The sequence below is a fragment of the Peromyscus californicus genome, unplaced genomic scaffold (assembly GCF_007827085.1).
Source record: "Peromyscus californicus insignis strain IS unplaced genomic scaffold, ASM782708v3 Scaffold_13__1_contigs__length_99412109, whole genome shotgun sequence".
In the NCBI taxonomy this organism is placed as follows: domain Eukaryota; kingdom Metazoa; phylum Chordata; class Mammalia; order Rodentia; family Cricetidae; genus Peromyscus; species Peromyscus californicus.
The window spans coordinates 92,415,488-92,439,747 of NW_026294424.1; the positions used below are offsets into that span (position 1 = coordinate 92,415,488).

Below are 24,260 nucleotides of genomic sequence, written 5' to 3' on the forward strand. Positions count from 1 at the left end.
TGAAATGCGTCGCCCTTCTAACTTGTAGGGGAAGTCAGTCTGGGCAGCAGCACATGCATCGGTTCACTGTATTTTCTTCCAGTGGCCCATCTTCCTCTCAGAAGGGATAGTGAGTGCCATGCAATAAAATACATAAATGGTTCTCGGCATAAAGGGTGAGGCGAGCCTTGCTGGTCTCTTCTCCCACTCAGGACAGCTCACACGGAGTTGAGGAAAAGGGCAAAGACAAGCGCAACTGAAACACCGGCTGAACATGGCTGGCAGTCCACATTTGACAAGTAAAATAAAATAATAATCTACTGCGTATTCAATGTCTGGGCTGAAACGGAAAACACAGGCTGTGGAGGAAAGGACTGCTCATTTCGTCATGTAACTTCTCTCAGGAACACATGGGACATACTATTTCGATGGTCACAATATTAATGTATGTATGTTTGTAGAGTCTCATGTTAAATACATATTAAAATTACATTTCAGAAATGACACACTGGGCTGAGCCTTTCCCCTCGTATCTGGGTCTCTAGCTCACGGACCGCCACCAGGATGCAGCTCCATGCCGCCGTCTCCTCGGCAGTGTTAGTTCCTCAAGGACCGACCCTGGTGCCTGTGTCCTGTGAACTCTCTCCTGCTCCTTGGCTGGCATCTTCCTGTGTCAGTCTGGTTTGATTACCATGGCTTGGCAGGGGCTGTTTTCAGTCTGAGACTAAATCAACTGCCCGGTCCTCTGAACACTGTTCCTTCTGAGCTACCTCGGGTGCACGGACAAGGGTTTAACCCTCTAGCAGCCATCTGACTCTCTGAACATATATACTGGAAATACTTGATTCACGTCAGTAAGTACAATGATGTAATATTTGAATGTAATTGCATTAGATTTCTTAATTGGTTTAAATATAAGAACGGTGTGATCTAGTATTCTAACCGGTTTCTTGAAATACACAGACGCCTAAGCAGGTGAACATATCTCATGACGCGAGTTCAACCCCTGGGACCAACACGGGAGAAGGAAGGCACCGGCTCCCAGAGGCGGCCCTCTGACCTACACACGCACACAAGTAAATACAACATAATGAATCTTAAATCACTGCACAGATGATCTGCAACTCGGGGTGGTTTGAGTTACAAGTCTACAACTGTATCATGACACAACAGTGAGATGCATTCGGGAGACACTGTACGACAGACTGTCAATTCTGATCTTTTCTAGGACTAGCCATATGCGGTGCTGTCTGTTCCAGGCAGAGGCAGCATGCCACAGTTCCCCGTCAACCACCAAACAAAGGAGATGCTGATGCGCGGCAGCACAGCACGATGCCAAGGTGTGACTCTCGGCAGGTTACCAATGTTTTGCTTTCGGTATTCACAGAGTTTCCAATTTACTGTTTTGTTGTTGATCGTTTGTTTGTGTACATGGCCCGATAATAAATCAAAGAACAACTGTAATGAAATTTACCTGCTTTCCAGTCCCTGTTTTTTTCATTTTTAAACATTAAACTTTATTTTCTAGAAAAATCGGGATTTGAAATGAAGTAAGTTAGAAAGAATATTGTGAACCCACTGAAAAGAGAGGGAACTTGACAGAACGAGATATCTGAATGATCTAAACTGGACAGTTAGTTACCAGAATTTACAAATTCCCCAATCAGCGAGATACAGCAATCCTAATGAAGAAAGGCAAACTGGGACACACCAGGATGCCTCGATGAAGCAGCCACCAGGAGGAGAAGATTAAACAGGAAGTGCACACAGTGCCTAGGTGATCAGTGTCTATGTGGACAGGCACCACAGACCGAGAACACGCTGGCAGAGGGCTCCAAGGGCACGCCTGCATCCTCAAGACCTCTCACCCAGCTCTGTATCCAGAGACGCTCACATGTGGCACTTACACAAGAAGGTCTCTGTGCTCTCTTCCTGGTGCGGGGCCTTGGAGGCTACTAAAGGCCATCACATTGAGAAAATGAAGAGGGAGGGCGGTGGGACTGCTCAGCGGGGAAGGGAGTCTGCCGCCAAGCTGACCCGAGTTTGATATCTGGGACCCACAGTCAAAGGAAAGAACCCACGTCCACTCATCTTCTCACCTGCACACACACACATGAACACACGCATGTACACACACTCATACATACACACAATAAAAGGTAAAACAAAATTTTTCAATAGCAAATAAAGACAAAACAAGATAACACACGGCCATACAGAGCCATTTAAAATGATAGAATTCACATCATTTGTAATGTGAATCCTGAAAGAACACATGGTAGGTGAAAAGAACTAAGGAAGATGGTGAATACACATTATAATCTTAGTTTTTAGAGACAGAAAACACACCCATAATACATTTTCAAAAATACACATAGTAATAATAGCAGCTGACACCACTTGCTTTGGAATAGCTGTGCTGGTCCACTGTTAAAAGAACTAAAAGTAGAGACGGAAGACACTGAGCAACAGTAGTCCAAAGCCCTGGCTGCTCCTGCAGAGGAACCAGGTTCAGTGCCCAGCCATACGCATGGCTCTCAACCACCTCCTGAAGCCTCCAGCTTCAGGGGACCCAACACCGTCTTCTGGCCTCCGTGAGTACTCAACACAGACATGCACACGCACACACCCCACCGCCCCAGACATAAACATGCACACATAATTGAAATCCTTTTTAAAAGTACAGCTTTCTTAAAGGAAATAATTACTTTGTAATGCTTTTGATTTTAGTTAGGCATGGCCCCCAACACATGACAGTTTTATGAAGAATTTATTATGGAGGCTGGAGAGAGAGTTCACTGGTCAAGAACACTAGCTGCCTTTCCAGAGGACCTGGGTTCTAGTCCCAGGAATCACATGGTAGCTCACTCCAGTTTGAGGGGATCCAATACCCTCTTCTGGCCTCCAAGGTATGCACATGGAACACAGACATACATGCAGCGAAGAGACACACCCACATAAAATAATGTTTTAAAAGAACAGATTAACACCTAAAATTAAATACTTAAACACCAACTTATTTCTTAGGTTAGTCTCAACTAAACCATACTAAAATGAGGTATATTCATATACTTTTGTCTAAACTGATTCTCAGGTATGGTTTCAGTGAGCCATTTTATTCCTTTTAGTGTTCTAAAATTAAAAAGAAAAAAATACAACAAAACATACTTAAGTAAAATATAATTTATCTGCTCAGAAAGTAACAAGAAAAATATTACATCTGCAGAAATACTTAGCTGGAAGTAGGTTTTTTGTTTTGTTTTGTAAAATGTTTGTAGCCATTAGAATCATGTAAACAAAAATAAATTCCGGATAGGCTTCTCTCTCTCCAGGGAAGGGGGATGGATTCAGCCAGCAATGACAACTTGGCAGTGTCTGTCTCCAGGGAAACAGGTTTGGCTCAGGACCTCAGAGGGGGGAGGGGCAGGACCGCAGGCTCCCTCCACTCCAGGAAGATTCTTACCCGATGATGAAAGGGGAATAGGACTCTATTTTAAAGTAGCACCCGGACAAACTGTGCAAACCTTAGTGACACAATCCATCTGATCCTGGCCTCCCAGCACAGGCCTACCCATGGTCTCCAGCAACAGACCAAGCAGCCTCTGCAGTACTCAGTGACCCCAATTTGGCTTTAACAACTTCCAGTTTGTGTTTGGGAGTCACCACCCACTTCAGCATAGTCTCCTGTTTGTTCTGTGGCCATGTTGTAAGAATTGTGGCTCTAAGTGATGGCTTATACTACTAGACTTGGAATCCTATTTACAAGATGTAAACCGTCCCCTGGGTAGGTAGGTCCCTGGGATATGGTGGTGAGTACTGTACAGCGGAGAGGCAAGAACTAAGGGAAAGTGGAGCCAGGGGACCTCGCCCGGCTGCAGGGCTGGGGGTGAAAGAGCATCAGACAGGGTTATGTACATGTTTACCAGGCCTTCGGGAAGAAACCAGTGGTCTTCCCTGGCCTGCCCTCAGACCAGTCCAGCCTGTCAGGTTTCTGCAGCTCTACTGCCTATGTTAACTACTCAAACCAGTCTTTTCCACTCACCAGCTGGTAACTAGTCTTCCCAAGTGGAAAACACCAGCTATTCTGCCCTTGAACCATTTTAGGAGTCTAAAGGGACTCAGTCGCCAGGGCGGGTGTTGGTCCCCAGGGAGCTCTTGCTTCCTGCCTCCGAGTCAGTTTTCACTTCGGAAGTGCAGCCTAAGATCCTCGGTCACCCAGTGACTCCACCGAACAGTCCAAGGTACTTTCACAGAAAAGGACTCATGTGTCGCCACAAACGACAGATGGAAAAACACACGGTTACAGCAACTTGTCAAAAGGACTGAAAACCCGGCCATAGCTACAATTTAAAGATAGAGAACTCCAGATCCAGTCTTGGACCATTAATTGGAAGCTAACTCAGGAACAGGTTGTGTGTGTGTGTGTGTGTGTGTGTGTGTGTAAGTGTGCACATCAGGGGTTAACACAGGTTATCTTCCTCAGACACTCTTCACCTTAGTTTTTGACAGTCTTTGACTGAACCCTGGGTTCACAGATTGTCTAGGCTGGCTGACAAGAGAGCCCTTGGATCTGCTTGTCCCCAAGTATTGAGGTTGCAGGTCACATGGCTCCAGCTGGCTTTTACATGGGTGTTGGGGGTCTGAACTCAGGCCTTCATGCTGGCACAGCAAATTTCACCCTCCAAGTCATCTCTTCAGCCCAGGAAATAATTATTTATTCAAAGATAGTGATCTTTATTTTCTAGCTATTCCTAGCAAAGACAGTATGATTTGTTCCTCCTTTAACAGTAAGATAAAGTCATCACATCAAGTATTTTTATATAAAAAAGAAGATTTTACAAACGGGGGAGAGGGTGAGGGAGGGAGGGAACAGGGAGGGGAGACCAACTGACCCTCTGTGAGTTCCACCAAGGCTATAACCAGACTGGGAACAAACAAGAACAGTGTCCTGAGGACAATCTTGCCAGAGAATTCTAATCTCCAGACACAGCTGACATTCAGGAAGTGTTTTACACACCTGGCTACGTTTTCTTCTCTCGGGAGAGTTTCCGTTCTCTCAGTTTTCCCTGATTGTGAACACCATATCCTGAACCCAAATATGAATAACGCTCAGAATATTAAGGAAACAATTCCCTGGCAGAATCCATTGAGGGGAACTACAAATAAAAAGACCCTATTGGCAGTTAAACATAATTATTATGTTTATACATAATTTATGTATATTATATAATATAATAGGATATATGATATCATTTTAAAAGTTCTTACTAATTTCTTCATGAATAAGAAAATGAGATTTAAAACTTCAAGGGGAAAAAGTGAACCCAGCAACAATAACTATTTACCTTATTATTTTAAATAATCACTTTGATTTAAAAATGAAACTCAGGTTTCACGAAATATTTTCCCTAAATATCCAACATAAGTAGAAACCCAGACAGCTCCTTGGTCCATCAGGTTCTTCACCTTGACCTGCTGGTCCCGATCAAATCAACCATACAAGCTGTAACGGGAATGGCTCAAAGATCAGAGTCCAGGCAGCAGCTGCTGGGAAGCCACCGAGGAGGAGGGCTTACAGCCAACAGCCAGCGGAAGTTATCTTTTTAATGACCACAGGGATGCTGTATTTCCAAGTCATATCCACAGTATGATACACGTGGTAGGGTGATACTGAAGCCCAATATCCCTTCTACCCTGCTTCTATAGTGTGCCTTCATATACCACACAGGCTAAGGGAGGGGTCCCCGACTACACACAGGTTCTGGTTGCAATTTAGAATGAGCCGATCAAACTTACTTGCATTAGCTTTCAGGGGCAGAAGAGAGCGGAGACCACATTGTGAATGTTTTCAGCTGTGGGACTAAAATTCCAGGGCCTGTCACATCTCTTTGGCTGGCAACAACTGCAGTTTCCTGAGTTGGCCTAGAGTGTATCCTAGAACAAGGACTGGCAAACCTTTTCCCCTAGGGCCAGACAATAACTACTTTGCCAGGCAGTTTTTGTTATAACTGCTTAACCCTGCCATTGTGGGGTGAGAGTAGTCACACGCAATAAGTGTGGCTATGGTCCAGTATAGTTTATATATGGATACTGGGACCACAAATCATTGTTCTTTTTTGATATTTTTTGAATATTTAAAAATGACAATCTAGCCGGGCGGTGGTGGCGCACGCCTTTAATCCCAGCACTCGGGAGGCAGAGCCAGGCGGATCTCTGTGAGTTCGAGGCCAGCCTGGGCTACCAAGTGAGTTTCAGGACAGGCGCAAAGCTACACAGAGAAACCCTGCCTCGAAAAACAAACAAACAAACAAACAAAAAATGACAATCTAATCACAGTTCAAGTAACACATAAGCAAGTCATAGGCCAAATCTGGACTATAACTTTGAGTTGGCCACACCTACAGATTTCCTGCCCCATACATAAAGCATCCTTAATGGGAGGTGGAGAGATGACTCAGCTGTTAGGAGAACTTGCTGCTCTTGCAGAGGACTCAGGTTTGGTTCCCAGCACCCACATGACAGCTCATAACTGTCTGTACCTCCAGTTCAAGGGGATCCAACACCCTCTTCTGGATCTTTGGGCACTGGGCACACATGCGCAGGCAAAATACACATATTCACTAATGAAAATAAATCTTTAAAAATTGTCCTTAAAGGTCTTTCCATAGCATAGGACAGCTGTTCCCTCTGCTCCATGAGTTTATACTCCACTAACACTCTAGTAAGATAATTCCTGTTTAAACTGACAGGAATGGGTGCTATTTCTGCAGTTCAAAGTTCAACACATATATGTGCACTTCTTCTCAAACAAAATCTTATTTTGGCATTATACTTAAGGAATACACTGTAAATAGTCTATTATAAATTCATTGGGAATGGCTATAACCTTTAAAACTGAAATATGGCAGTTAGTAGTAGTAGACATTTGTTATGGAATAATCTTTTTGTACCATGTGAAGATGTATCTTTGCCAAGGCACCTTCTGATTGGTTTAATAAAAGAGCTGATTGGTCAGCAGTTAGGTAGGAGGTATAGGCAGGACAGCCAGACAGAGGACACTGGGAAGAAGCAGGACAGAGTCAGAGGAGTCACAAGTGAGACTCAGAGAGGAAACAGGAGGTTCAAAATGAAAGACAGGTAATACCATATGGCAGAATGTAGATTAATATAAATGGATTAATCTATGTTGTAAGAGTTAGCTAGTAACAAGCCTGAGCTATTGGCTGAGCATTTATAATAAATGATAAGCCTCTGTGTGGTTATTTGGGAGAGACTGCCAGGACACAGAGAAATTCTGCCAACAGACACTCCTATGACTCCAGCACTCAGAAAGCTGAGGCTGAGGATTATGGTTTGAGGGTAGCCTGGGCTACATTGTAAGATGTGACAGAGAAATAGAGACATACAGAGAAGGGGGAAGGGGAACTATAGAAGTCTGAAGCCCTTGCAGATCACTGATCTGCTAGGCAGCATCCTCTCGGGTTTGCACAGGAGCCATCAGAGCACCAAGGATCTCCCAGGCTGAGCATCGTGATAAAAATAGGAAAAGCTTTGATCCCTAAAGTATTGGGTGGTTTTGTGTGTGAACTTGACACAAACTAGAGTCATCAGAGGAAGGAGCCTCAGCTGAAGAAATGCTTCCTTGAAATCCAGCTGTAAGGCATTTTCTCATTTAATGATCAATGGGGGAGGGCCCAGCCCATGGTGGGTGGTGCCATCCTTGGGCTGCTGGTCCTGGGTTCTATAAGAAGGGCTGAGCAATCCATGAGAAGCAAGCCAGTAAGCAGCTCCCCTCCATGGCCTCTGCATCAGCTCCTGCTTCCTGGATCCTGCCCTGTTTGAGTTCCTGTCCTGACTTCCTTCAGTGATGAACAGCAATGCTGAAGTGTAAGCCAAATTAACCCTTTCCTTCCCAACTAGCTTTTTGGTCATGGTGTTTCGTCGCAGAAATGGTAACCCTGACTCAGACAACCTTAATATCCAGTGTCCAAATCATCTCCTAAATGTCATTATTTCTACAGTTGTCTCCTAGGAGTCAGACTCAAAATAGAGACCACGTATTGACTTCTGGGCACAGTTAGAACACGGGTGAACCTGAAGGGAGGATGGGATGAGACCTGCATAGGAAAGGCAGACACAGACAGATCATTAACGGCTTACGTGTGCGGTAACAATAACTTCTGAACATAGTGCCTGGTGTTCAGTGAAAGGCTTTGATGCTGCTTCATTGACAAAGGTGGGGTACGGACAAGACAAGAGACGTGGTCAACACGGGATCAACAACCTGGGGACGGGCAGCCCTTCCGGATCAGAGGACAGATGCAGAAGACTCAGCCACCCAGCTGTGTGGCTGGAAGAGCACTAGAACCAGGAACTGAACCAGACCAAGAGCCCACTCTAAGAATTAGTGTTAAAGATCAAAAGGGACAGATCTGGCCATGGTGACTTAAATGCAGCATAAGAAGATGCACAGAAAAACGAAACCCCAGGTCCCGAGTTCAGGAGAAGGAAGTGGAAGAGCCCCTAAAGTGCAGATCTAAACCACATCAGCAGAGGCATCAACTCCAATTAAAACAGGGTTGTTTTATATTTTCCTAGTAGGAAAAACTGTAAAACTACTGCTAAAAATGAGAAAGTTTTCAGGCACCGGTTTTGTTTGTTTTTGTTCTGGAATTTACCATAACCATAGGTTTTTAAAAGACCATACTAATACAAAAATACAGAGCGAAAAGAAGCCCCGCAAGCCTCGTTTCTCCTCCCCAGAGCTGCCACCACCAATTTCTTGAATATCTTTGCACACATGTTACACATCTATAAGCATATGGGTGAACATGCACTCTATATCTTTCTTTAAATAGCCCACTCAAGTGTAATTCCTAAGACATTTTATAGTTCCTAAGATATTTCAATAATCAAATGTATAAAGATAGCACCATTAATCAAGTCAATTTAAAAAGCCATTTCTACTCACAAATAATTTCATCACCACAATTTACTTATAAATTCAACGTTAGTAAAGATTAAACATAAGCCCACTAATTTGTCTTCCAGGCACCGACCTTTAGCGCATTCCTTGGGCAGCTCCTTCTGAGTGTGTGAGCACAATGGGGCCCATCCCCAGGTGGCACTTTACTCGGGACTTGAAATCTGGGCTCCAACTAGAAAGGGGAAGGAGATTATGAATTAGTTTCTAATTCAGAATATTTCCCTCTATATAGAAAGCCACATCCGCTAATTGCCTCAGGCCTACTAATTACTCCAGTCACAACAGCAGCTAAACTCTGTGCTGTACATACCCTTTTCTGCCCAAGCCAGGAAGCCTGGGGCTAAAGCAGTGGGTGGGCGTAAGAGTTTCCTTCCTTGCCTCTCACGTGCACCAGGGTTAAGAACCATTGCCAGAGATAAAACATCAGATTTGATGAAGATCACTCCTGAAGTTGTAATCTTATTACTAAGTAATGTTCAAGTTTAGGAACCGCACTTTAAAAATACTTGGGCAAACACGGTTGTGGCTTTAAATCATCAGTGTTCCTAGCAGGGGACACAATGACAGATGAGATTCCACTACAGAATTCGATAGCTGTTCTCCTTAAATTACTTTAACAAACATAACAGCCTGAGACAGACCCACCCCAGACACAGAAGTGTGGAAGAGACGGAACCAAACACTAAAACACCTTTAAATCTTGAATGACAAAGAGGTCCCATACACAGCGCCATATCACAATTTCCTTAAACAGTGAGGTAGTATGACTATGATTGGCTGCAATATTCAGAAGTGAGGTGAACAATGAAATTCTAAATCAGTTCCACACACAGACCTCTTTCATAGAGATTGTCACTCACAGGACTTGGGAGGGGTTAAGTCTGTACTGTCCAATATGGCCGCCACCAGCCATATGTGGCTTAAGCTCACATTAATTTCAATATCTTAAGTAAGAAGTCCACTTCCTCAGTTCCATGAGTGAAATGCAGCTAGAGACAATCCCATTAGATAAAACCATGCAGGGCATTTCAGTGATTAAGCAAGTTACACTGGGTAGTGTTAGCTTGGGAATAACTTCATTCTGATTTGTCAATATATTCTAGGAAAACGGTCTATGACTTTTAATCAGTGTTCAAAGAAGATTAATTATATTAAACTGTCAGGACAACGTTCCAATCCTCTATAGCAAGCCAACAGGAAACAGGAAAGAGCTTGCTTTTCAAAGTTACAAGCAAATGAAATTCTATCAATAGTGGCTTCATACCCAAGCTATAGCCTCTGACCCCAAGACAAGCAGGACCAGGCCTCCTAGAACTACTCCTCCCCTGCTCTGATGCCTTCACAGTCCTGGATACGGATTGATGGAAGAAAGAAAGAATGAAAAGGTGAGGGAGGAAACTCAAAAAACAAGTATTGGTTAACATTCTACTTCTTACCCATATATGGCAGAATCAAAATTTGCTAAATCAGCAAAACATGAACAGATGCCAGTACAAGCTGTTTTTATAATTTAATCTACATTATATGTGAATTATTTATCATATCATAAAGTAAACATGATTTTGTGACCCCATCCACCTCTTTCCTCCGTTCGTAGCGTGAATGTTCTAGAGGATTTTAAAATAAAAAACATCATGCATCGAAATTAACTGGACCCAAAGGCTATACACCTCAGCAAACCTTGACACAACTGAGACCACCATTCTGAAGCTGCAGGGCTTCACGCTGGATTTTACACTTTCACTAGCAAATACATCTGTATGCATCGTATTGAATCTAGTTTCCACTCTAACAGAATGAAGAGAGGAGGTGGCCATGAGGGCTCTGTCCTTGTGAATAGGTTAAAGTAGCCACAGGGCAGGCTTTTGTTGTTCCGCCCGGGATGCCCTTTGCCACATGATGGCACAACATGGAAGCCCTTGCCAGGGCAATGCTAAGATCTTGGACTTTTCAGCTAGATGAACATAGATCGTTTGTAAGTTATGCTGTTCCAGGTACTTGGTATAGCAGAGGAAAAACTGCTGAGACAGTAAGTAGTAAAGCAATTAGCCCCAAGTCAGGTGACCAGCAAGTGTAGAACATAAGTCAGGCTCCTTGGCCCCCACAACAGTGCTCTTTACATCTAATTGTGGTGATATACTGTGTGCCCTAATAAAATCTGCCTGAAGATCAGAGGACAGGGCAAGCCACTAGATTAAACATGGAGGCCAGGCAGTGGTGGCACACACCTTTAATCTTAGCACTCAGGAGGCAGAGATCCATCTGGATCTCTGTGAGTTCAAAGCCACCCTGGACTACACAAGATTGACTCAGGCTAGGAGAGAAACAGAGCCAGGCAGTGGTGGCACACACCTTTAATCCCAGTACTTGGGAGCCACATGCCTTTAATCCCAGCACTTGAGATCTCACACCTTTAATCCCAGTATTTGGGAAGCACACATGCCATTAATCCCAGCACTAGGAAGGAAGTGATGGCTGGGTGGAGAAAGGTATATAAGGTGTGAGGAGACAGGAACTGAGGCTTTTCGGCTGGAGAACTTTCAGCTGAGGACTCAGAGGCGTTCAGTCAGAGGATTTGTGGAATTGGCAAGGTGAGCCATGGCAGTGGCTTGTTCCTTTGTCTCTCTGATCTTCAACAAATTTTATTAGGGTACACAATATATCACCACATCTAACTTCATTATGTCACTTCTTAGGTTCAAGTACAGTAATTTGATTGCAACCCTGACAATTAAGGCACAGGACTGAATAGAATAAACTACTGTGGTCTAGGAATTTGGGGGTTGTTCTTTTAGGTTACTAATCTTATTAATAAAATAATTTAGAGCCAGACTCAGAAGGAAGCTAGAAGACAATTTTATTGAGTTTGAAATAAACCTCAGTAGGTGCCAACAGAAGATGCCAAAGAAGAAGAGAAAGGTGTGCCTTTTGGGCAAGGGTCCACAAAAGCAGAAGGTTCAGCAATGGAGCCGCATGGGTGACAATGGACACGGGGGAAGTGTGTGTGTGTGGGGGGGGGGGGGGGGGGGGGGGGCTTCAGAAAATTAGTGAGAAATCACAGAGCATCACAGAAAACATGCCCAAGCCAGTGCCTGGAAGGAGGAAAAGTTGCACTAAAAGTCAGCAGGTCACACGATGGAGGCTCTGTATGCCTCTGCATGGGGGAGGGGCTTCTAGAAACAATAGGTATAGTGTTTTATTAGGGGGATAATTATTCCTCCCATCTCCTTAGCAAGTCTTCAGGTGGGTCAGCTTTCCTGGAGGGTGGACTCTTAGCCAGATGATTGACAGGCCCAGCCTGGAGAACCATGAGATGTTTCTGATGTTTATAACCCTCCCAATCTGTGGTGGTTTTATTAGTGCGATCCAAACAGACTAGGCACAGTCTTTTATAAGAAAACTCAGTCACACTTACCAAGGACAAGGAGAAAACAAGCAGAAAAGCATGGCATGGCCGTTAAAACTATACCCTTACTTTAACATAAATTGACTCAGATCTCATGTAGAGAGAAGCATAGTTTGAGAGTTACCATATTTCATCAAAGACCTCACCAATTGTTAGACTTTGTTATTTATGCACTATGAAAGGCAATGTCAATTCAAAAATGACACAACAATCATATTTGCTAGAAGATGTATGATAAGAGGGTGTGGTGGTGCACACCTATAATCACAGCACTCAAGAAGAAGAAGCAGGAGGAAAAAACAGTCTCTAAATGACTAAATAAATAAATAAGGTAAAATGTGTTCTATTTCCAAAATTCTAAAGTTGTGGTCAAAAGATGTATGTCCTAGAAGTAACGATAGTCCACGTCACTCTGAAGTGATGTAAGCAGGGCTGTGCTACAGTCACTGAGCACGATTTCCTACTTCATTCTACAGTGGGTAGACAGGGATGAGGGTTTTCCTCTAACACTGTGTTCACAGCTATTAGAACCAAGAGCTGTTAACGAGAGTGAAGGGTTCAGGGTTGTGGACAGTTACTAGAGACTAGGGGCTCTTTCTTCAATAAGGGCAGTTCGAACTGACTCCTTCTATTTAAGATGAAAGAAAGATGTGAAGGATGGAGGGAAGAAAAGCAAAGACAATTAGAAGCACATCAAGCATCTCATCTACACACAGCTGTCCAACTTCTTATCTGTCACAGGACACGTAATACGAAATTGAGTCTTACATTAATAATCATTAAAAACTTAACACAGAGATGTAAAACGAACTTGATGATAATGTTTCAATTTGTCCCACTCATCAGATTTCAAAAATATTTCAAAACAAGCCTTTAAGACTTTTGTTATTTAAGTAATAACCTTGAAAGTCACTGCATCAGAGTTATTACAGGCAGATAAAATCATGAGAAAAATTACAAATGAACATTTCAGGAACAGTTTCATACATTTCATATACGAAACCTATCTCCATACCTGCTACCTAAAAACACACATGAGGGCTGGCTATGGTGGGACACACCTTTAATCCCAGCACTCAGAAGGCAGAGAGAGACAGATCTTTATGAATTTGAGGGCAGCCTGGGCTACACAGTGTGTTCCAGGCCAGCCAAGGTTTCAGAGATAAACAGACAACAAATGTAAGTCCCATGAGACTAGGGAGACAATGAGTATTGAATGATATGACATTCGATCCAGGCACATCAACAAAGTGAGAGCAAGGAGTGGGGAAAGACAAGACTACCTTATGTTCACTGTGAACAGACTGACCCACACACTTGACCCTGACAAACAACTGCTCGCTGTCTTTAGGACACACGGTGAGGCTCAGCGATGACACTCTGAAGTCATACAACTAGGAAGTGGTTTTGCTACCTGATCACTCAGCAGAAGGCCATGTACTCATGTACTACACAATTAACAACATTTTTAAAAAGAAAAAAATACACATCATATTGTGACATAGTTTTAATTGTCAACTTGGCACTGGCTAGAATGCCCTGGGGAGTTTCAGTGAGGGTCTAGACTAGGTTGACGTGTGAGCAGTATTGGGGGGTAGGGGTTTGTGTTCATTGAGTGGGGAAACTTGCCCACTTCGGGTGGCACCATTCCCTAGGAAGGAGATTCTAATGTGCACATGCACAGAAAACAAGCCATGCACTAGCACGCAACACACGCACTTTAACGCATGTGTACTGGTGCTTCGACTGGTCATTGCACCAATGTGAAATGACTCTGTGGTGATGCACTATACACCTCAACTTCTAGGTCACGTAAACCCTCTCCCTGAAGTTGCTTCTGTGGGGTTATTGTATCAGAGCAATAGGAAAATAAACTTACACACTTCTGTATATATGCATACACCAAGCAAGCTTTCCTTGCTGCCCTTTCTCATTGTTCATAAAGTAAGTGAGAAAGAACATGGCTTGTTCACGCACACTCAAAGCTGCAATACCTAGGGCCAGTGTGACCCATCCCAGAACTTCAAACATCCGAATCTCTTCCCAAGCCCCTGAATTCTAGGGCTGAGTGACTTCTCTCCAGATAGGCGGACTGCACTGAATCAACATGCTCAAAAATAAACTCACGATTTCCCTCTCCCAACCTCCAGTCTCACTTAGAGATAGCACCATTCATCCATCTGCTCTAGCCATAAACCTAGGAATCACCCTTCTTGTCTCCTTCACGTCATGTTGGTAAGTCTCATGAGCTCTACCGACGAGCTGACGTCAGCTCCATCCTTCTTCCTTTTCTCATTACAGCTACATCATCTTTTCTCTGGACCACGAAGGCCTCCTTCCTGTTCCCAACCCCTCTCCTGCCCATCATTTCTCGCTTTTGCAGCAAGGCTCCTCTGGTTAAACAGAAACTCTAACTGGTACATTTAAATCTGCCAATGGCTTGCAGAGCACTGAATAAATTCCTCACTCCTTATCATGACTCAATCTGATCCCTTCCAACCTCTCCAACTGCATTCCACTCTCTGGCTGGACATCTCCCAGCATCCTTCCAAGTCCTCACACACCAACTGTTCACACCACAGGGCCTTCCTGGCACACAGAACTCTTTCAGCTCTCAGCTTTAAGGTCCCCTCTACTGCTGGGGCTTCTGACAATGCAGGTGCACCTTTCTGTAGCAGGAATCTTAAAAGTTCTTATTAATAAAATCAAACCTGAGCCAGGTATTGGGGTGAACTGGAAGATCAGAGAGACAGAACAAGCCACAGCTACCTCACCTCGCCAGTTCCTCAGCTGGTCTTGTTTCCTCAGACTGGAAGCCTCTGTGTCCTCATATCCGAATGGTTCTCAGCTGAACTGTGCTGCTCAAAGCCTGAAAGCTTAACCAGCCAAATGCTTCTAGTTTCTGGTCCTCATGCCTTATATACCTTTCTGCTTTCTACCACCACTTCCTGGGATTAAAGGCTCGCTTTCTGGGATTAAAGGCGTGTGTCACCATGCCTGGCCGTTCTCAATGTGGCCTTGAACTCACACAGATCCAGAGGGATTTCTACCTCTGGAGTGCTAGGATTAAAGGTGTGAGTGCCACCATTTTCTAGCCTTTGTATCTAGTGGCTGTTCTGTCTCTGACCCCAGATAAGTTTATTAGGGTATACAATATTTTGGGGGACACAATACCACCACACCTCTCCCCAGTCTGCGGTCACCTCATCTTCCTGTGTCTTTCCTCAGAACATACATCAATATAGGTAAATACCTGTGCATTAGTCAACTACCTACCAGATCAGGAACTCCAAGTAGACAGAGCATGCCTGTCTAGTAAAATGCCCGACATACAGTAAGGGAGCAGAATTTTCTGAATGTGCAAGAAACTGAGGCTTAAAGGGTTTTAATTTTTGTTTATTTTAAACCATTCTACACTACAAAGTCCAAAGACTATACTTTTTTTCCTTAAAATGCATAAATGCATTTCACAGATAGAGGCGTTCATCTTAAACATACAGTAGATTTTGCACAGTTCTCCTTTTACAGGCCACACAGCTGACATTCAAATTTCCAGAATCTCAGTGAAAAAACTGAAACAAAATTATAAAATTTAGGTAACAACTCAATTAATTATATTTATATATAGCCTGGCTACTGTGCATCATGAAAAACAAGCAAAATATTTTCATAAAATCATTATTTAAAATTTCTAAATGATTTCTATCTGGACCATTGTTTTTAATATCAAGAAAATAACTGGGTGGTGGTGGCACACGCCTTTAATCCCAGCACTTGGGAGGCAGAGCCAGGTGAATCTCTGTGAGTTCAAGTCCAGCCTGGTCTACAGAGTAAGTTCCAGGAAAGGCATAAAGCTACACAGAGAAACCCTGTCTCGAAAAACAAACAAACAAACAAACAAACAAACAAACAAACAAAATGATTTGTTGTGGCCAGGTCCAAAAACAAAAGTATAAATGGCTGTCTATTCTGTGTTGGTTATAAAATATACACACTGACTCCTTTATACTTCTTTCGGAGTCTAATGACCCTCTCATTACTTGTGGCTCACACCCAGGGCCATGTGTCTAGGGAACAGAACGCAGTAGAAGTGACAATGTGTGGCTAGCTCATGAAGAGCGGCTTCCTCTGGCTCTCCACCATACACCATTTGTTCTGAAGGAAGCCAGCTTCCATGCTGTGCAGACACATAAGCAACACTCTGGAGGGACCATGTAAGCAGACAACAGGCTTCCTGAAGACAGGGCAAGAAACTGAGGGCTCTGCCAATACCATGGGTGTAAGCCATCCAGGAAAAGTCCCCACCTGGGTCACAGCTTTAGATAACCTCTTGAGACCTCTGAACCAGACCCACGCAGTTAGCCCCATCCTGAAAGCCCGGCCCACAAGGACTTGGGATAATAGATGTGTATCTTTCTAAGCTGGCAAGTTTGAGTAACATCATTAGATGACTAACACACATGTATTCATTTAATAACTACTGGCCTGCGCCTCCTTTGTCCTGCTCTAGACTGTTATATCCTATAGAAACAGTAGGAACATAAGACACTATCCAAGAGGGAAAGAACCATTATTGTGTAAGTGCTCTAAAAATATATAGATAAATGCCAGGTATGGTGGCTCACACCTAAACTCTCAGTACTTGGAAGGCCTAGTTGAGGCGTGCCATAAGTTTGAGGCCATTCTAGACTACATGGTAAGTACCAGGCCAACCAAGACTACCTAACATGATCTTTTCCCAAATAAACCATAATAATAATGAATACATAAATAAAACAAAATAAGCAAATATAAAATCTGTCCTAAAATAATGAGGACACAATATAAAGTTCCGGAGGACGGGGGAGGAGAGAGGCTGCTCCGGAAGGAGAGTAGAGGGAAGAGACAGGGCGGCGGGTGACCGAGGGGGGACAGCAGCTCTGTGGGTAAGGAAAGCCGCTGCTCACTGAGGGGGACGCAGTTCTGTGGGTAAGGAAAGCCGCTGCTCACCGAGGGGGGACGCAGCTCTGTGGGTAAGGAAAGTCGCTACTCACCGAGGGGGGACAGCAGCTCTGCGGGTAAGGAAAGCCGCTGCTCACCGAGGGGGGATGCAGCTCTGTGGGTAAGGAAAGCCGCTGCTCACCGAGGGGGGATGCAGTTCTGTGGGTAAGGAAAGCCGCTGCTCACCGAGGGGGGACAGCAGCTCTGTGGGTAAGGAAAGCTGCTGCTCACCATACTCGGGGCTTCAGCCAAAGGTGACAGGAACACACAGAATGTCAAACACAGGGTGTGCTCTGCAGTCCACAGGAAGGCTCCCAGTGACGCCCAGGAGAGGCCCACAGGGGCACCGCTAGAGCGGGCAGCAGAGCCGCTGTAGCGGGCACGTAGGACGCCGCCTGCGCCAGCGTGGGGAAGCAACCCCGGGTGGAAGGCCTAGACAGCGCTAATGCTAAGTTCCACGTGCCAGTGTCTCAAGAACGCTGAAACGTCCTGACAGGAAAATATTCAGAATGAAAGAAATTAGTATTCATTCACAGTATAACTTTGAATTTCAAAAAATAAACAACATATCCTAAATATACAAATTTTAAATCACATTATCCAAAATATGGAAGGTAAATTCTCTGAATTCAGTACGACCCGGGTCCTAGAGTGCTCCCCGTCACCTTAATCCCTCTGCTGCAAACCTCAGTCGTCCTCACTGCCCACAGACCCAGTATTTATACATCCTAACACCGAGTGATCTCACTGCTGGTTATCAAGTACGGTTTGTCTTTCTTTACACGTGAGAGGACCCCTTGACTACCTGAGTGAGATCCCAGCTGAGAGTCCCCTTACGGCCACCCTCCGCTCTGCGGGGCTTCCCTGAGCCCTGCAGGTCAGAGGTCACATGCCCAGTTTTTCCATCCCATCACTGAGTTCGATACAACTGCTCCACTGCAACAATTCAAGTGCAGTTACAAGTTCACGCTACACTGTAGCACGTCAGTAGTGTGCACGCACGCGCGCACACACACGCACACCTTCTGAAATACCGAACTGTTATTATTCATTTCAGACAACGCAGCAGAGAAAATGAACACAAACACAGACACAAAGAAGACAAGCAAACCGAGAATGGGCACGAAGCAATGTTGTAAGACTTCTAAACTGTATCAGGGAAAAGTAATTTAAACGAGAATTAAGGGAGCCATCTATTTTATTCACAGGCTGGAATAAATGAATTCAAAACTTAAAAAGTAATTATAGTTTCTGAGAGACTTGTAAATTATCCCATTGTTTTTGCTACAAAATATTTAATTTTAAAAACGCCAAAAATTCTCTTGGCTGGGGGCTGGAGAGGAAGCTCAGTAGTACTTGTTGCTTCTGCAGAGAGAGGCCCAGCGTTGGATTCCCAGCACCCGCCTGATGGATCGCAAGCATCTGGAAGTCCAGGTCCACGGATTAGATGCCCTCCTCTGGCTTGCACAGGTACAGCTGCACATGGTGCATACACATACATGCAGACAAAACGCTCATATACATAAAATGAGATGAACATATAGAATAAAAAATGTTAAACTCGCCTTTCCGGCGGTGATGACCTCCCTACGAGAACATGCCTCTCGCAAAGGATCTCCTTCATCCCTCTCCAGAAGAGGAAAAGAGGAAACACAAGAAAAAGCGCCTGGTTCAGAGCCCCAATTCCTACTTTATGGACGTGAAATGCCCAGGATGCTATAAGATCACCACGGTCTTTAGCCATGCACAAACGGTAGTCTTGTGTGTTGGCTGCTCCACTGTCCTTTGTCAGCCCACAGGCGGAAAAGCAAGGCTAACAGAAGGATGCTCCTTCAGGAGGAAGCAGCACTGAAAAGCACCTGATTCAAGATGAGTGGGAACCATCCCAATAAACACATTTTGGATATATATAAAAAAAAAAAAAATGTTAAACTCCCTAGATCTGTGGGTTGCATATCTCATATTCATATTACCATGTACGGAAGTAGCAAAATTACAGTAATGAAGTAGCAACAAGATAATGTTATGGTTGGGGGTCACCACAACATTAAAGGGTCACAGCATTAGGAGGGGTGAGAACCACTGCCCTAAACTATGGTAAAAGTATTGGGGAAATTATTGGTCCTTCCTCCGTTTCTTCCTTTGTACTGAACTCAGGGCCTCACACAGCTAGACAAGCACTCTGTCACTGGGCTTATGGTCCCAGTACCCAAATATTCCCTTATAACAAATGGTGCAAACTTACTCTGGAATACGTGATAAAAATAAAAGTGTGCACCAGTACAATAAGAGAGTGGAATCTGATCTTCTCCTAATTTCCTAAGCCTTGCTGTAGTCTGAAATACACAAAAACAATTAATTATTGATCAGATAAAGAATTAAACACAACCGCTCAGATTCATCTTAGGAGTCGGCCTCTGCCAGTTCCTGACTAGACAGCTCCACTGAATACCAATTACACCCTTCAGGGTTGCAGGAGGCAGACTGTATCTGGACCCAGCAGACTGTATCTGACACTAAGCACAAAACTCAGGCTGTTGGTACTGTGTTTCTCTTCCAAACAGGAGGCCGTGGGCTCATCTCCAGGGCAGCAGAAACCTGGGGTGGTAGCCCATGCCTGATTCCAGCACTCAAAAGGTTGAGGCAGGAAGATCAGAAGTTCAAGTTGGGGGGCTGGAGAGATGGCTCAGTGGTTAAGAGCACTGACTGCTCTTCCAGAGGTCCTGAGTTCAATTCCTAGCAACCACATGGTGGCTCACAACCATCTGTAATGAGATCTGGTGCCCTCTTCTGGCCTGCAGGGGTACATGCAGGCAGAATACTGTATACATAATAAATAAATAAATCTTTAAAAAAAAAACAACAAGTTGGGGGCTGGGGAGATGCCACCATGGTTAAAGCACATGACAACCAGAGTTTGGATCCCCAGACCCCACATAAATGCCAGATGGGCACGGCTGCCTGTCAATTACCCCGGTTCCGGGGAGGCGGAGACAGAGAATCAGAAGTGGTAAGAGGTCTGTGTTCATGCAGAGACCCTGACTCAATACAGAAGGTGGGAGACAACCAAGGAAGACAACATCGATCTCAGGCCTCGACATGCAATGTGCACCTGCACACAGATGCACCTGCACACAGATACACATATGGAGACACATGTAAACACCACAGACATATGCAGGAAAAAATAAAAAGGTTCAAGGGCATGAAAAATAAAGCAAACAGATCTGTCTCAAATAAAGCAAAACCAAAGCACTAACTTCAAAGTATCAGTTACTAGTCATGTAAATGGTTAGTGTCTCTCATTCCTGTGCTCTTTATGTAACCCAGTACCGAGGACAGAGCAATCGCTTACTGTCCCCATGCTGCTCTAAATATCAGCTTCCATAGGAAGCACAGCACCAACTGAATAACCAAGCATTTGCTGGGCCAGGCACTAGTTTTCCTCAAAGGACACCCATCAGAATTTGTAATAATGGTGACACTTGGAGTTCTTTCTGAAGTTCCACAAAATAAATGGTACTGAAGGCAAACCTTAAGCTGGACTTGTGGCACATGCCTGCAACCCCAGTAGTCAGGACTGGAGCTCAGTGATCCCAAGGAGAGTGATTTAAGAAATCTACAAAGGGTGTATGTGTGTGTGTCTCTGTGTGTGTGTCTATTTCTGTGTGTGTGTGTGTGTGTGGGTGTGTGTGTGTGTCTGTCTGTCTCTGTCTCTGTGTGTGTGTGTGTGTGTGTGTGTATCTGTGTGTCTGTGTCTGTGTCTCAGTGTGTGTGGTCCCAGGGAATCTAATCTAGTCCTCACACATGCTAGGCAAGCTCTCTCCCACTGAAGTACATCCTAAACCTTAGAAATAAAAATATTTTTTTGTTTTGTTTTGAGACAGGGTTTCTCTGTGTAGCTTTACGCCTTTCCTGGAACTCGTTTTGGAGACCAGGCTAGCCTCGAACTCACAGAGATCGGCCTGCCTCTGCCTCCCGAGTGCTGGGATTAAAGGCGTGCGCCACCACCGCCCGGCTAAAAATCCTTTTTAAAGTACAGTTCTCCAGTAGCTGGAGAATTGGCTCAGTGGGACAATATTAGAACCCGTATTAGGATCAGATGAATATCAGGAGTGTCTTTAGTCCCACCTACTCTTCTATGGGGAGATGAGAGTTATGGGCAGGTGAATCCACAGAAGTCATGAGCCACTGCCCCAGTGCATACGGCAGAAAACAATGAACGTGGGATTGGACAACTGAGGTGCCTACATTCATTCACATGAATGAACACACGCGAAGTAAAGCAAGTGAACTACAACAAAATAATGTTAATATTGGCATAATGATGGGCACACACACCAGTATAACAGTACATGAAGCCCAGGAAAAAACACTTCAATATATAGCCAATGATTTTCAACAGGGAAACTATGACAATTTAACAGGAAAAGGACAATCTATTGAAATTAAAAAATAAAAACATACTCTGAAAAATGGGAACAACAGCATAAAAGTTAACTTCTAACACACTACAGAGGTAAATTTTTTAGATGAAACCGTGAAACTCAAACAAGCAAACAGGGATAGATCTTCATGATCTTGAATTTGGGAATGTTTTGTTTTAAACAACAAGAAAACAAAAGATATACTGGAAGCACAGATCTTCAGCAAAATTCAATATTTCAGTGTATCAAAGAACCCCACCAACAAAGCAAAAAGGTAGAACACAAGAAAACCTTTAGAACTGATACATTTCATGAGGGTTTAATATTCAGCGCACACAGAGATGTCTTACAACCCACTGACAAGAACGTAACACAATCTTGAAATAGCCAAAGGAATGAATACATGAATTATTTGCTTGTTTGTTTGTTTGTTTATTGCTGCCCAGCACACTGTGGAATGGAACACTCATGTAGTCATGTGGAAAGTAATCTCAGTGGTTCCTCAAAAGGCTGGTCACTGTATAATCCAGCAAGTTCTTCTCAAAAGCACTGAACACAGACAGAGTCTGAGGTCCTCAATAGCGGCTTTCGGAATAGTAAAAAGTAGATGTAACTCAATTATCTATCAAGGAGGAAATGTACAACGAAATGTGGCATATACTCATGATAAAGTATTGTTCTGTCCTAAAAAACCGAAGTCCAATACATGAAGCAACATGGATGAACCTTGAAAACATTCTAAGTGAAAAAGCCATATACACAGGGGAAACAGTTTCAGATCACACATGAAATCTCTGAGACAGGTAGACGTGGAGAGACGAGAAGCAGAACAGAGGTTACCAGGGACCATGATGGAGGAGTAGAGAATCACTGCCCAATCAGCAGAGTCTATCTGAAATAATGGAAAGTTCTGGAAGTAGAAGTGATGATTTCAAAACATTCTGAATGCATAATGTATCACAAATCACAGCTAAGTATAATTAAATGGCACTTTTTAGATTATGCTATGGTGATATTTTATTTGTGCTGAAACGTGATTTTATTTGTATGTTAATAAAGTTGCCTGGGGATCAGAGCTAAGAGCAAGCCATTAAGCAGAAGTCTGGTAGTGGTGGCACACGCCCTTAATCTGATCACATGACAGGCAGAATCTCTGTATGTTCAAGGACACAGCCAGCATGGAGACACATGCCTTTAATCTCAGTACCAACCATAGAGACCTGGAGGTCTGTATAGACAGGCAGTGACGAGGAAGTCATGTGGTTGGGTTTAGAACCAATGAGAAGGCAGAACAGAAAGGCAATAAAAAGACAGGACACAGGAAGAAGGTCTCTCTCTCAGGGGAAGGACGGCAGCAGTGGTAAGATAAGGTGGTCTTAGCTCTTGGCTACTGCTCGGATCTCTGGGCTTTTAACTCTGTATTTGGCTCTGTGTTTCTTATTTAATGAGACCGTTTAGAATTACATCTACATTATGTATAGTCTATCACAATAAAAAATACATTTATTACAATATTATTCACAGAATTTGAACAAATCTAAAACCTGTCACAACAAAATTCTAAACCAACATAAACTGATAAAGTTGAAAGTAAATATTGACATTAAAATAGAGCACCAGCCGGGCGGTGGTGGCGCACGCCTTTAATCCCAGCACTCGGGAGGCAGAGCCAGGCGGATCTCTGTGAGTTCGAGGCCAGCCTGGGCTACCAAGTGAGTCCCAGGAAAGGCGCAAAGCTACACAGAGAAACCCTGTCTCGAAAAACCAAAAAAAAAAAAAAAAAAAACAAATAAAATAGAGCACCCAATTCTTAGGCCATGTTAAAAGAAACCCCCACATGGGCCCAGAAAAGCCTGCTTTGATAGCACGAACTTGGTCTTCAAACCACAAGGGAAACTCAGACACTGCACACCAACGGAGCAAAGGTCAGTGAAGGCTGGAGGTCTCTAGTCATCTATTTTTACTTCGTTACTATTTCCACATCTCAAATTCTCTCCTTATACTAGCCTAAAACTAGGATCCCCAAGAGAAAGTCTGCACACTCAAATATTTAACAATGGGGCGGGGGGGGGGGGGTACAATAGAAGAAAACCGCCCAAACCTGTACAACCCGTGGGTTACAGTAGAAACGGTAAGTGTGCCAACCTCAGTTAAAGGGCGGTAGAATAAAAAAAGGCTTGGTTATACAAAAACACACATCTGAGTCCCACAAGTCTGGCACTTGGTGCCAAGTCAACTACCCTCTGTGCTATTTTGTACTCACGAATGCTGGTGTTCTTCACAAACTAATCAAGAGCTTGTTTCATAATCCACTAATCCTGAATTACAGCTGATGTTCTTAACCATAAAAACTAGAGCCCTGCCATGCATCTAAGGGTAACTGCTCATTATAAAAAGTTCATGTTTTATTATCAGTCTGGCTAGCTCTAAGAAAACCATCTGTTTTGTGGGCAGTCTGAAATTTCAGAGAAGGAATAAATAA

The 24,260-nt window shown here is 43.8% G+C and overlaps 2 protein-coding genes across 10 annotated transcripts in view; one reads left to right on the forward strand and one right to left on the reverse strand.

The window, feature by feature from the left end:
* Wdfy3 (WD repeat and FYVE domain containing 3) overlaps positions 1-24,260 on the reverse strand; it is a 250,490-nt gene that overhangs the window by 179,475 nt on the left and 46,755 nt on the right. For 7 of the 9 annotated variants that reach the window (XM_052735528.1, XM_052735527.1, XM_052735530.1 and 4 more), the window contains one exon: positions 9,039-9,137. The exons of the other annotated variants lie outside the window; for them this stretch is intronic. The gene's annotated coding sequence lies outside the window, so the exon portion shown is untranslated. Of the gene's footprint in view, positions 1-9,038; positions 9,138-24,260 lie in introns of those variants that run through there. 9 annotated transcript variants of the gene reach the window in all.
* Positions 18,909-19,257, forward strand: LOC128108668 (40S ribosomal protein S27). Its single transcript, XM_052735533.1, has one exon. It carries the CDS (start codon positions 18,949-18,951, stop codon positions 19,201-19,203), a length of 255 nt encoding a protein of 84 aa, XP_052591493.1. The 5' UTR covers positions 18,909-18,948; the 3' UTR covers positions 19,204-19,257.